General features: G+C 38.0%; 1 protein-coding gene across 3 annotated transcripts in view; it reads right to left on the reverse strand.

The window, feature by feature from the left end:
• The window catches only part of osbp2b (oxysterol binding protein 2b), a 133037-nt gene that overhangs the window by 60500 nt on the left and 57320 nt on the right, over positions 1 to 15217 (reverse strand). Inside the window, exon 1 of one of the 3 annotated variants that reach the window (XM_056457748.1) lies at positions 2930 to 3368. The exons of the other annotated variants lie outside the window; for them this stretch is intronic. Coding sequence (XP_056313723.1) covers positions 2930 to 3146 — 217 coding nt within the window. The 5' untranslated portion in view covers positions 3147 to 3368. Of the gene's footprint in view, positions 1 to 2929; positions 3369 to 15217 lie in introns of those variants that run through there. 3 annotated transcript variants of the gene reach the window in all.

Here is a 15217-nt window from a genome sequence, read left to right on the forward strand (position 1 = left end):
GTAGAGCACTGTAACTCTTCCTGCTGCTCCACAAATGATGCAATAACTCGAAGACCAAACAGGGGGAGAGAGTGCCACGATAAATTATCTTTTTAAAAAGCATGTTTTAACTACTATAAACAATAAATAAGATCCAAAGACTGGTTTCTATTCAAAGCTTATTAGGTCAAGATGGTCAAAGCTCTGTTGAACTGTTCATTTGAAGTAAAAGTTCCCATAATAATGACTATTTTGTCATTGTGGTTTTCTGATTTTCTTTCATAGAATACAACATTTTGAAGAACACCGTTAACCAAATATACTGTACTTTTATTTGTCAAAAACATTTGTGTTCTACTGAAGAAATAAAGATTAGAAACCAGATTGGAAAAGTGAGTAAATTAACAGATTTTTTGTGTGTGTTACTTTCTCATCATACTAGTCGTTTGTCGCTAGATTTTCTAGTGCTCAGACAATCAGATTTCACATACAGTATATGAGATCTCTTGACTTTATTAGTAGTAGCCCATCACCTTCTGGCTTTAACACAACATAATTATATCTAAAATCTCTGGCATGTCAATTTAGAAGTCATTTCCTCAAGATCAAACTTGATGAAAACCTATAAATGTGAGAATGTCAGTCTAATTCTGTTTAAAGTAACAGAGCATACAGTTTATGAAGTGTTCACGAATTACGCTCAACATTGGTTACACGGCTGAACTGAAGGGTCAAGATACTTCATGCTGTAACACAAGACCAAAGCCACAGTAATCTATAATCTCCATACTAAATACACTTTATGCTAAATTCTGAATATTCAACAATATTCTGTTGGCATTCATATTGAAACCAAAAACATGCACACTACATACTTCCATATGTGACTTCCATTCACAGGAACTGAGGGTAAAGTCAATAGATATTTGAGAGGGCCAGGGAAAAAATAAAACAACTGCAACTATAAATAAATCATAGGGAGATTGATTCTGCAATATACAATCTCTAAACACATCAACACACTGATGCATTATGGATCTACCAGTTTTCAGACACGTCCTAACAACTTAACCAGTTGTTCAATTCTTCAAGCACATTTACTTACATCCTTGGTTGACGTGTCTATGCTCCATGACTCAAAAATGTTTTATACATTTAAATAAATCCATATAATTTATATATATATATATATAGCAGATTAGCAGATTTTCCTGTAGTTTTGCTCACTAGTGTAGTTTGCACCACACACGTGCATTGCTAGATTATTTGGTGCATTGTTCTTTTATATAACTTGTTTCAAGAAGTGATCTGTACTCAATTCTCAATTCAGTTATTTTTATTTTGATGTTTTTTTATTCTTTGGGAAATAAACTACAAATGTTCTGCATGTAGAGAATGTTAAACAAAAAACTTCAAAACTAAAACAATTTTGAGAGTGTGGACCATGAGCTACATTCATTCATTCATTCATTCATTCATTCATTCATTCATTCATTCATTCATTTTCTTTTCGGCTTAGTCTCTTTATTGATCAGGAATCGCCACAGTGGAATGAACCGCTAAATTATAAAGCATATGTTATTATGCAGCGGATGCCCATTCCAGCGCAACCCAGCACTAGGAAACACCCATACACTCTTGCATTCACACACATGCACTATGGGCAATTTAGCTTATTCAATTCACCTATAGCGCATGTCTTTGGAGTGTGGGGGAAACCAGAGCAGCTGGTGACCAGTGACCTTCTTGCTGTGAGGCGACATCGCTGCCCCCTGCACCACCGTGATGCCCCAAGAGCTATTTATTTTATTTTATTTTATTTTATTTTATTTTATTTTATTTTATTTTATTTTATTTTATTTTCTGGGGTTTTCACCTTTTTCAATGGATAGGACAGCAGCATAGGACCTCAAGGCGGTAATAGAACTTGGATCGCCATGAGCACCCTAGTGCCATGTGTCAACACACTTATTACTACAACATTGGCGCAGAGCTACTTATTTTTGATTAAATAAATGTAGACTTAATATGCTTTTTGAACATTCCCAGCAGGCACACAAGATCATAAGACGTTAACATTGGTTTAGATTTAGGTCATGATGTCAGGTGACCAAAATTCAATGTCTAGCCAGTGTCTAAGGACAACGTCATTTTGACGTCCAGTAATGACATCAAATTATGGTGATATTTGGTTAATTTTAGGTTGTGTTGGAAAGTGATTAAAATCCAACGTCTGATAGATGTCATAGTGGTGATGTCCACACAACGTCAAGGTGTAACATGATTAGACGTTGATATTTGTTTGATTTTAGGTTGGAAATCGATGTCAGCCTGACGTTGGGTTCTGACGTCACCTGATTTTCATTTCCAAAATCAACATCCCCATGACGTTGGGGTATTACATTGGGAACGTCAATATTCTATCATGTTGACGTCCTGTGCCTGCAGGATTACAAACCCCAAACTTTTAAACAACAATGTGCATCTTTGAAACATATTTTGAAGCGCACAGCAGCTTAAATATTAATACATACAAATGGATTTTTTTCCGTTTCAGTGTTTTAATTTTTTTGTAGGACAAAACCCGCAAGCCTCTTCCAGCGATGTTAACCACACACCCTACGTTATTCACAAACCGATAACCACTCCAGCTTGAATAAGCCATGTTGGCCTACAAACACACATCACAACTGAACAGCTGCCATTCACAAAAGAACCAACTCACAATTAACAATCCCCAACTGACAAGCAACATTTAAACACATCTCAGAGTGACAGACGGAGAAACTCAAGCCAACTCAGGAACATCATGGGCTCTAAAGCAGCACTCCTGGACACGTCAATCAAGCTCCGCACAAGAAATTCAGGCTGGGACAGGAAGTGCTGATCCTGCACTTCCTTCCAGCAGCACAAATCACAGACACGGATTAAAGCATGGGTCATGTCCTACCTCTGAGGCAGGTGAGGTTGAGGAGATGACAGAACGATGAGGAGCGAGCCGGGGCCCGAACAAGGGCCAGAGGAGCCGGGGTGTGCGATAAAGACGAGGAAGTGTCATCTCTTCCTCCTCTTCCTCCTCCGGCTTGACCGTGGCCGAATCGACTCAAGCATCCCGAGCTGCAAAAGGAGCGCACCGCTGCCGGCTCCCAGCATGCTCCACTCTTCATTCCACCACGCTACAGGCCGCTCCTCGTTCCCCTCCTCATACACTTACGCAAGCACAGGAAGTCTGCCGGGCTCCTATATCAGCTGGCTGAGTGCAGGGGGAATCGGCCACACTGCTGAGTCTTCTGGTCCGGCATGCACGCAAGCTCAACGTCATGCTGCAAAGGAGCAAAGCCTTCTCTCTGGAGCCTGGGCAATTATAGACCTGAACGGCCTTGATTTCACATCCTCTCTATTCGGCGTCACCTTCAACTCACACACACACACACTCCGGTAGCGCAGCATATTGGCATTCCTCTCCTCGTGCACAGCTTAATGCAGTGTGGAGTAGGACGGAGCGAGGGGGAGGGAGGAGGGTGGTGGTGGTGGGGGGGAGGAGGATACAGTAGTCTGCAGTGCAATGCTCTCTTGACTGGAAGAGACTGATGAACATACTTTCTGCCCTTGCTTTCACGCATACACACACACACACACACACACACACACACGTCTTTTAATGGCCATTCAGAGTTTAGTTATGAGAAAAAAAGCAGTTGTTTCTTCAACTATGGGAATTTTTATGTCCTAAGGGTTGATATTTAGTACAGATAAATAATTTTGTGTGTGTGTAATGTGAAAGTCTTGTTCCAGAGTTTATGCATGGGTTTTCTCCGGGTGCTCTGGATTCCCCCACAGTTCAAAGACATGCGCTGTAGGTGAATCGGATACACTAAATTGGCCATAGTGTATGACTGCGGGTGTGAATGTAAGTGTGTATGGGTGATTCCCAGTACTGGGTTGCGGCTGGAAGGGCATCTACTGCGTAAAATATATGCTGGATGAAGGAAAATGAATGAAAAAAATGATAACAACAAATACCATTATATTATGCTGTTAGACATCTCCTTCCTTGATGAGTATGTATTTGGATATCATATATTTCCTATATATTTTCAATAAATACCTAGGTGTCACTATAGACTTAAGTTTGTATATAGACACAAATTTAAACTGCTTTTGTATAAGACCATATATATCTCTTAAAGCAGCACAAATGTTTGTGCATGTTATGGTATTATCACGCACAGTTGAAGTCAGAATTATCAGCCCCCCTTTGATTTTTTTTTTCTTTTTAAAATATTTCCCAAATGATGTTTAACAGAGCAAGGAAATTTTCACAGTAGGTCGGATAATATTTTTTCTTCTGGACAAAGTCTTGTTTGTTTTATTTCGGCTAGAATAAAAGCAGTTTTAATTTTTTTAAAAGCCATTTTAAGGTCAAAATTATTAGACCCTTTAAGCTATATATTTTTCCGATAGTATACAGAACAAACCATCGTTATACAATAACTTGCCTAATTGCCCTAACCTGCCTAGTTAACCTAATAAATTAGTTAAGCTATTAAATGTCACTTTAAGCTGTATAGAAGTGTCTTGAAAAACATCTAGTAAAATATCATGTACTGTCATCATGGAAAAGATAAAATAAATCAGTTATTAGAGATGAGTTATTAAAACTATTATGTTTAGAAATGTGTTAAAAAATCTTCTCTCTGTTAAACAGAAATTGGGGTAAAAAATAAACAGGGGGGCTAATAATTCAGGGGGGCTAATAATTCTGATCTCAACTGTATGTCTTATTGTGCAATAATCTGGGGTCAAGCTACAGTCAGTTGTTAAGCCTGTAATGTCACTTTACAAACAAACTTTAAAAGTAATGGATCAGAAACCAATAAATTGGCATCACTGACAAATTCTTAAAAAATATAACTTTATAATAATAAAGTTATAATTTTTTTTAAAACGGGAGAATTGTAGAATTCACAGATGCAGAACCACTATCTATGGAATGCCATGCCTGTTGATTTAAAGTTACAATCCGAACTGAAAGAAAATGAGCTGAAAGAATGGTTGAAATCTTTACAGCAATGTGAACATTAAGAATTATTCTTTCAGGTTGGTCAGGTTTACATTTCTCTTTAGTATGCAGATTGACTTACATTTTATGTTGGTGGCTCTGTATATACTGTACATTTTTTTTCTTTTTTATGTAAAGCCTAACCAGGGATGAGGGCTGCAAATTAGCTTTATGCTATATGCCCTATGTACGTGACATCGGTTGTCTTTGTATAACAATGTCAAGTCCCTGTTAAATAAACAAGCAATTAAAATAAAAAATAATATTTTTCATATTTTGTATAACATTTCTGAATAATACAATTTTGACTGTATGATTTTTTAAATATTATTTAATTTAATTTTTTTTTTTTTTTGTAGAATATTTGTATTCTTATATAGTTTTCTATACTCTATTCATTCATTCATTCATTCATTTTCAACTGCTTTTCCGGGACCGGGTCGCGGGGGCAGCAGTCTTAGACGAGAACCCCAGACTTCCCTCTCTCCAGACACTTCCTCCGGCTCCTCTGGATGGATCCCGAGGTGTTCCCAGGCCAGCCGAGAGACATAGTCCCTCCAGCATACCCTGGGTCTTTCCCAAAGGTCTCCTCCTGGTGGGACATGCCTGGAACACCTCCCTAGGTTGGCGTCCAGGAGGCATCCGAAACAGATGCCCGAGCAGCCTCAGCTAACTTCTCTCAATGTGGAGGAGCAGGGGCTCTACTCCAAGCTCCTCCCAGGTGACAGAGCTCCTCACCCTATCTATAAGGGTGCGCCCTGCCACCCTGTGAAGGAAACTCATTTCAGCTGCTTGTAGAGCTGAAGCAACCAAAGCAATAATTAAAAAAAACATATTATTATCACTGTTTCACAATTTTCTTGCAAAAATAGAACAACACACACACACATAAACACACATAGCACAGAGAGGACGCAGCTCTGTTCAGTCCCAGCAGTACTCAGTGTCCGTTGCAGTGCTCTGAACATTTAAAGCACAGCAAGGTCACTGATGTGTTGTAACATCCTCACACACACAGAGAGAGAGAGAGAGAGAGAGAGAGAGAGAGAGAGAGACAAGTCGCCTATACACATTTACATCTGCAGCACCACAAGGTGACTTTTACTAATATGTGTGTGAACACTCGAGGAATCCATCAGCCTCAGTTCAGTTTATCTACACTGTCAAGTACAAAACAGCATGGATGCCAGAGCACACACCACACAGCAGACACATATAGTTCTAGAACAAGCACACACATTATCCTAACCCTAATCAATTATAATAACCTTCTGACACGTGAAAGTCATTCTAAGTCAACCCTAAACCAAATAATGCTTTTTATTATTCCATGAAAAAAAGGAGGAGACTTTTCCACCTTCCCCCTACGCAGCTGTTTCAGAGCAGCACCGAGTTCCTGTGCTGAAGACCAGCAGCGGCAGTGACTCAGGCTGATAATTGGCAACAGAAAAAAAGAGCTGCCAAATGAAGAGAATGAAGGGCAGACGGCACAGCAGAGACAGGCCTGTCGCAATTATTACATGATCTCCTGACCGCAATCGTTTCGCGCATCTTTAGATTCCATCATCAGATATTTCCAGCCAAATAAACAAGTTTGCCAATTTCAAAGACCAACGCACACACATTTTGTCAACCGGTGTTGCATTTTAATACACCCTTAGCTGATGATTGATAATAAGGCATATTCGGCATGCTGTCCCAAAAGATCCTCAAGCCTGGGGCTCCCTCCTGATAGAAGGGTGAAAGGGGAGTTTGAGCTCGGGTAAATCTTGAGAATTCCCCAGCTTATAAATGGCAAATTATGGATTACTATGGAAATATACTGCTGACTAGAGCTTGTCTACAGTGCCAATTTGGTTTGGTCAATTCTCCTATGTCGCATGTCTTTGGACTGTGGGAGGAAACCGGGGAACCCTGGTAAGGACTTGAACCGGTGACGTTCTTGCTGTGAGGCAACAGAGCTAACCACTGGGCCGCCACGCCGCCCCCATCTAGAAAGGGAGGAGGAGTCGGGATGTAAGGGAGGATTCTTCAAAATGAAGATACTGAGGTAAGAATTTCGGATTATTTATAGTGTGTTAGGAATTGACTGATTGGTGGATTGTGTATTAGCTAATGCTGGACCAGCCATGTTCAATCATAAGCGGACACTCCTCTCGAAATGAGTTTATAAATAAACCACACATATAATAATTGAAGAGGACTGTATTTATATACTTTTTATAAAGTGCTCATAACTGATCAACTTTGGCACCTAAAAGATTCCAGCAACAAGCAATTTGTCTCTCCGCACCAAACACAACACGCCAGAAACATTTAAATATGAGATCAGAAGCACAGAATAGGGCACTGCACTCCCAACCAAATCTATTTAAAATTTATTAAACATCTATAATATTAATAAAGCACATGCTGAATGCTGAGTCACTGTTCATGTTTAAACATGTTTGCTAGTTTTTTAATTTATAAGATACAGTATCTGCCACTTTCTGCATGACAATAAATATCTTGTAAAATCATACTGGTAACATTTAACCCTGAATAAAACATATAATCAGCACCCGAGTTGATCATTGTTATAGTAGTTTATACTGTTGTTTAGCTGCGACGTCAGAGAAATAAAAAAAGATATTATTCCAAAATAGAAACTTTGCTCATCATTGTCATGGGTGGTTAGGTTAAAAACTTTTTTATATAAAAAAATAGCTATTATCGAGTATCACATGCACTTAGTACATGGTGTTAGGCTAAAAGTGAATAATAAACATTTAAATAAATAAGCCATCCAGAGATGAACTTTGACTAGAATTGCTGTGATGGTTTTTTTTTCAGTTCATTCATTCATTTTCCTTCGGCTTAGTCCCTTATTTTTCAGGGGTTGCCACAGCACAATGAACAGGTCACTATTGCGGCATATGTTTTACACAGCGGATGCCCTTCTAGTCAAAACCCAGTACTGGGAAACACCCATACACTCCCTCATTCACACACTCATACACTACGGTCAATTCAGTTCATCCAATTCACCTATGGTGCATGTCTTTGGACTGTGGGGGAAACCGGAGCACCCAGAGGAAACCCACGTGAATACGGGGAGAACATACAATCTTCACATAGAAATGTCAACTGACCCAGCAGGGTGACAAACTAGCAACCTTCTTGCTGTGAGTGCAAACCACAGTGCAAACCACTAAGCCACAATGCTGCCACTTTTTTCAGTTTATTTTCAATATTAAATTACATTAAATATAAAATTTCTGTAATATTTATCATATTTATTTAGAATTATTATTAATTTTAGAGTATAATACATTTTATTAACCTCCTTTATAAACTCTCTTTACTGCCGAGAATAAAAGGAAATGTTATTGTTCCCCACTGTCATACAGTCCATACTCATATAAATAATTTTTGTAATTTTTACATATTTTTACATGTGGTCTGAGAAAATTACATAAATTATTCTGATTTATTTGTTTGAATTTTAAGCAAAAATGATCTAAGATGAACATCTGAAATGCAGTTAATTAGTATAGCCCTGAACCCTTTAACTTCTATCCACAACTTATACAAGCAAGTGGAGATTAAGTAAACGACTAAAATACTAATTGTCACCACAGACTTTAGTGCTTTAGCAGAGCAGCACACAGCTGGCACCCTTGCAGGATGTCTTCAGGCAGATCGATCAGTAAAGAAGCTAAATGTCCTGCGTAACTGAAGGAAACAGCTGACAAAGACTGCAGCAGTCAAAGCCAAACAGTCAAAACAAAACTGCTGTAAAATAAGACTGGTTTTCTTTAAACGTTAAGAATTTGGTCATATTTAGTTAGAAACATTAAAGGAAAAGAGAAAAAGAAAGTGAAAGGGATGATCTAGAAAAGAGTTCCAGAGGAAATACAGATTCAGTATGAGAGATGCTAAAAGAGGAGAGTCTATATTTAACACCCAGCAGTAGGAAAACATCCACTGAAGGACAGGACACATCCGCAAGCATCAACTCTCTAACAGCACCACACTGATAAAAGATAGTGATAAAAAACTATTTAGTCTGTGACCTGAAACTGAATGAATAGAAGACTAAAAAAGACTGAAGATGAATAATGTTATAATGTTTGTTACATGAAATACTGTAAATGTTACTGCTGCGGCTACTAGACAGTGACTTTAAGACTGTTCAGGGAAACACTGCATAAAAAGTAGCATGACAAGAACAGAATTATGTGCGTGTGAGAGAGAGTGTTCCTTGAATTCCTTACATTCCAAATGTCCCCACGAGTACAGCAATACCAGTCTTTTTTGAGGTTTTTTGATCCCCATTTGGGAAACAGCTCATCAATCAGCTAATCAAACAGATTTAAATATTTAGAAAATGTAAAAATGCAGAGTGTTTCCCTATGAGGGTTTGGTTTAGGGGTAGAGTTGGGTTAGAAGAATAGAATATATAGTATGTTCAGTATAAAAATCAAGTGTGTGTGTCTTTATGTCAGACATTCTCTCACAGCAATACTGTGATTTGAAAAGTCTAAAAGTGGAAAGTCAAAATCACGGGAACATAATCACAGGTTTATTAACACATTCTGAAGGAGTGTTTATAGGACCCAACTTTAAAAAGACTTCACAAGTCTATCCTCTTTAAGTTGAGAACAGGATCGTGAAAAGCGAAATAAAATCACATCCAGCAGGGGTTCATATACAACAGTGGCCTAATTTTTGAAGAAACCTGACTATTTATTTTTAAACGGACTGCTGAAAATCAACTTCGAATCACAGAAGTACACGTTCAAATCAACCCAGGTCAACCCATTTTAAAAACGTATCGATATATACATTTATGGAGAACGCCAAATACTGTACATCCCAGAAGGTACTTTTTTTGTGCAGTTTTTGTTTTTGCAATTCCACCAGAGGCAGCTGTGTATGCTTTTTGAGGTCTCAAATTTCTCTCGCGAGTGCCATTCGTGTCTGCTGTTCTTGGGTAAATCCACCAGAGGCCGCTGTCGACTGACTGACTGACCGATTGTCTGACCCACCATCCTCCTTCCCTAAACCCAACCAACAGTTTTAAAAAACAATCCAGAAAAAGAAAAGCCCTCACCTGCATTTTACCATGTTTTCAGATTTTACCTGTTTTTTTTACTTGTTTATTTTATTTTTCAGCTTCTGTTTTTGTACTACCTGCTTTCTGGAACTGTTCTTCACCGTACTTGAACCCTGTCATCGTGGTCAATTCTTCTCTGCGTCTCAAATCTGCCGAAGTACATGGCGAGCTAACTGGTAACAATGGGAAAGCCATCCAGTGCAAAAAGGAATGGTGTCATACCGCCCCTTAGCATTCATTTTAAAAACGAAATGTAGCCATACGTTCTTCTGGCTACATAATTCACGATCTCCAGAAATGTATAAAGGGCTACATTTTCAGAATGAGCCTGTTGGTTCAAATATACTTACAAAATAAAAATAGTTATTTTAAATTTAAATAATAGAAAAATATTTATTGTTACATTACTTTTATTGTATTTTTGATCAAATAAAATCACCAATAAACTGACAAGGCATTAACAGCATGTAAAAGTTTGTTAATGTAGCTAGAATAACCAATGCACCAACAGTAAAGCCACAACCGACTTCTGGAAATGGGGAGCAAGATTGATCATCTTACGGATGAGACGTTAAACTGAGGTCCAGATTATTAAAAATCCAATGGCACTTCTCGTAAAGAGCAGGGGTGTAACCTGGGTGTCCCGGACAAATTCCCTTAACCATCATGGCCTCCCGATCATCCCCATCTACCGAATTGGTTCTACCACTATCTCTCCACGTCCCCTATAGCTGTTCTTTGGTGAGCGCACTGGCGCCATTCACGTGACCTTAATAAAAATGTAAATAGTTTCCCAAAAGAGAAAAATTCTTACTATATTACAAAACTTCTACAGTTAAATACGCAAACGTGGACATTGGAGCATTTGAAGCTGTGTCAAATGTTAGCGGGTAATTGATGTTTGTAAAATGGCAGAACCAATTGGTACCCAAGTCTGACAACCTAATATCAACTAATATCATATAAATAAATTGACATGACACCTTTAAAAGTATGCCTTTTACATAAGCCTGAAGCATAAATTTATCAGTGAGTCATAAATTTAATCAAAGTAGGCTTATATGCTGATTGGCCAGCACTTAAAACAATGAAACACACACACTCTCCGAATCTTCAATTACAGCCAGATACTACATCTCAGACCTAATCCACAAACACCCCAATGCAATTACAGCAGCCCAGCAACACACACAAATAATGAATCATGCAGATGCACAAACACAGACACACACAGAAACAAACATCTTAAATCCCTGTAAATGTCAAGAGCCAGTATTCATAAATAAACCAATCATTAACCAGAAAGTCCATATGAGGGATACACACAGCACCGGGAGTATTTACACAGAGCACATCATTGGAGAGAAAACATGACTCATATCAGACAGGCACAATAATTCACTTCACTATATGGGATGGTATTGTCTCTCCTCTCGGTTCCTCTTGCCCTTTTGCCCTGCATGGAGACCCTGGCTGTGATCCAGACGGCTGTTAGTGAAGCCACTGACCTTGCTGGTACACAGCGACAAATGATCCAGAATGCATTAGAATGCATTACTGGCATGAAAACACTCAGACGCCTCTGATGTGCTGGATTATTATGATGATAGTTAAACCAAATGACTGGAAAACAGCGCGAGTCTAAATATAAGGAGATGGAGCGATGTTTTTGAGTTACAGCGGAGCAGAGATGATAATCAGATGCAGATGACATCTTATCTAAAACAGCCACGAGACAGCAATCCAATTACTGAAAGCCTGATCAGACCCGACTGATTATTTACAACCAGCGAAAGTACAAATAAACACACATTCAGATGAGGTTTACATGCTTTGAGGACATCTATTAAAACATTTTCTAAACTTGTTATAAGAAAATTTTACGCCAAATTCCAAATTGATGCATACTTGCTTTTTACTGAACATGAAAGAGGAGCTTTTATTTATATATAATGAATATGAAATGCTTCTGTCAATCTTCAATATGACAAATAAATGAATAAAAATAGTCCATTAAAATTACATATTATATTCCAAGTCTAAAAGGGCTTCACGATACTGGAAAAATCTAACATTGAGATATTTAGTTATTCTGCGATACATGTTACGATATGAATACAAGTTCACCCCATGACGTCCTGTTAAAGATCCTATTATTTTAGACTGATTTGAAGGATCATACAGGCGTGTATTTCTGCATAACATATAATAAGCAAATTAAAAGCATACACTACCTGACAAAAGTCATCGCCTATCCAAGTTTGAGGAACAACAAATAATAACTTGAATTTCTAGTTGATCATTTGGTATCAGAAGTGACTTATATGAAAGGCAAATGTCTCTTTTACCAAAATAAAATATGATCATGCCTTGACTCTTAATTATTTCATTAGGACAGTAAGATCTGACTTTGCTGAGACAAAAGTCTTGTCACTTAACAGAAATAGTGTACAGTATAGAATATAAAGTCATGGAGCAGTGGAAAAAGAATTATTATTGTGTATGACTTGTAGGACTGCATCCATACATCTCTGCAATGACTCAAATAACTTATTAATAAAGTCGTCTGAAATGGCAAAGAAAACGTTCTTGCAGGACTCCCAGAGTTCATCAAGATACTTTAGATTCATCTTCAATGGCTTCTCCTTCATCTTACTCCAGACATGCTCAATAATGTTCATGTCTGGTGACTGGGCTGGTCCTGGAGCACCTTGACCTTCTTTGCTTTCAGGAACTTTGATATGGAGGCTTAAGTATGAGAAGGAGCGCTACCCTGCTGAAAAATCTGCCCTGTCCTGTGGTTTGTAATGTATTGGACAGCACAAATGTCTTGATACCTCAGGCTGTTGATGCTGTCATCCACTCTGCAGATCTCTCGCATGCCCCCAAAATGAATTTAACCCCAAATCATGATTTTTTCTTCACCAAACTTGACAGATATCTGTGAAAATCTTGGGTCCATGCGGGTTCCAGTAGGTCTTCTGCAGTATTTATGGTGATTGGGATTCAGATCAACAGATGATTCGTCCGAAAAATCTACCTTTTGCCACTTTTCCAAATGATCAACTAGATATCAAGTTATTATTTGTTTCCTCTTAAAACTGGGATCAACGACAAGACTTTTGTCAGGCAGTGTAGATAAATAAAATAAAGAAATGGATACAATTGAAATGAACTGAAACAGTTTTATCGTTTTCTGAGTCTAACAGTATTCAGGTACAGTAATTGAAAAATAAAAATAATTAAAACAAAATCATTACTAATGGTACATTTTCTTATGCCAAATGCTTTTAAAATCCTCAAACAGTCACAGGCCTCAAACATATTCCAATGATAAATTATAATAGAGATTCAACATTGCATAACCTGCGATGTGACTGTTGCGAATGTTGACATTGCGATATATTGTGACGATATATTGTGTAGCCCTAAAGTCGTCTCAACTCATTCATTTGATTTGTGTGGGGAACAAAGTGAAATTGAAGTTATTGATGACAACAATGTGAAATGGATAAATCATGCCATTTTTAGCTATTTATACATTTCAAGAATGAACCTAAAATATATAGATTTGCTATATAACTGCTCAAATAAATAGTTTTGCATTCAACAACTTTAAACAACCCAGAACTCATTCTGGAAACGTACCGCTATATACATTTCTGGAGAGCACTAAATACATCCCAGGAGCTAAGTTTCTTTACAGTTTTGGTTTTAGCGAATCCACCAGAGGCCGCTGTGTAAGCATTTTGAGATCTCAAATATTTCTTGCGTGTGCCATTCACCCCTGCTTTTCCTGCTAACTAACTGACTGACTGAATGACTGACTAACCAATCGACTGAGCCACCCTCCTCCTTCCCTAAACCCGCCCACCCACTTCCCTAAACCCAATCGACAGTTTTGAAAAGCAATCCAGAAAAAGAAAAGCCCTCGCCTGATTTTTATCACGTTTACAGATTTTACCACATTCTCACCCTATTATTTACTTGTTTATTTATTTTTTTGGCTTTTGTTTTTTTCTTACCCACTTTCTGGAACCGTTCTCACTGGACTTGAACCCTGTCGCCATTGTCAACTCCTTTCTGCGGCTCAAGTCCACCAACGTACATGGCGAGCTTCTGGACAAACTGGTAACAGTTGTCCATACCGAGGTAAGTGGTCAGCTTGTAAGCGCAAAAAGGAACAGCGTCATACCGCCCTGTTTCGTTCGTTTTAAAGACAAAATGCAGCCATATGTATTTCTGGCTACATAATTTGTGATCTCCAGAAATGTATATAGGGCTACGTTTTCAGAATGAGCCTATGTTGACTTTTGCATTTAATTGTAATTCAGGTATTATTATTCACAGTGCTTCATGGGATTGTAGTGCTTTTCTTTACTAAAGGCACAGGCCTCTACTTTTGTCTCTTTTGGTTCAAATCAAAATACATAATCTTGGTTTGGTTTGCTATTATTATTCTAAAAATGAATAAACTGTATATATTACATACTAGCTATTATAAAACGAAATCATATGAATCCTTTTTAAAGCCCTCATGTTTCTCTTGGCAGTTAGGAAAGACGTGTAGTTCAGAAAATAATGACAGCAGCTTCATTTTAGGTAAACCATTTCTACATCTATGCTTGTAAATGTAATAAAACAACTATAATACAGAAATGCACAATTAGTCAGAATGCACAGCAATATTTAAACAGTAAAGTCAACAAAAACATATTTTTGGGTCCAGATGGTGCAGCTATTGCATTTACCAATAGGGACTATCAGACCATGCCAACTAGGCAAACCTAGTAAACAGCACACTTAAAGCACAGAAAAGGCGGTATGGAAACCAAAACCTGAAGCAGCATACATTTTCCAACAATGTGTATTTACACACACCGTTTAATGTCTTTACTCTGAACTCTGAGTAGACACAGACCTGCATTTGGGCTACCTTAAAGGGGTACAATTATGCAAAAATCACTTTTATAAGGCATTTAAACACCGCCGCGTGGCAGCAGTGTGTGAACATAGTCAGCCTCTAAAGGTAAAAGTTCATTCATTCTATTTTTTATAATCATACTTCTTAAAAACAG

The sequence above is a fragment of the Danio aesculapii genome, chromosome 5 (genome assembly GCF_903798145.1).
Source record: "Danio aesculapii chromosome 5, fDanAes4.1, whole genome shotgun sequence".
Classification (NCBI taxonomy): Eukaryota; Metazoa; Chordata; class Actinopteri; order Cypriniformes; family Danionidae; genus Danio; species Danio aesculapii.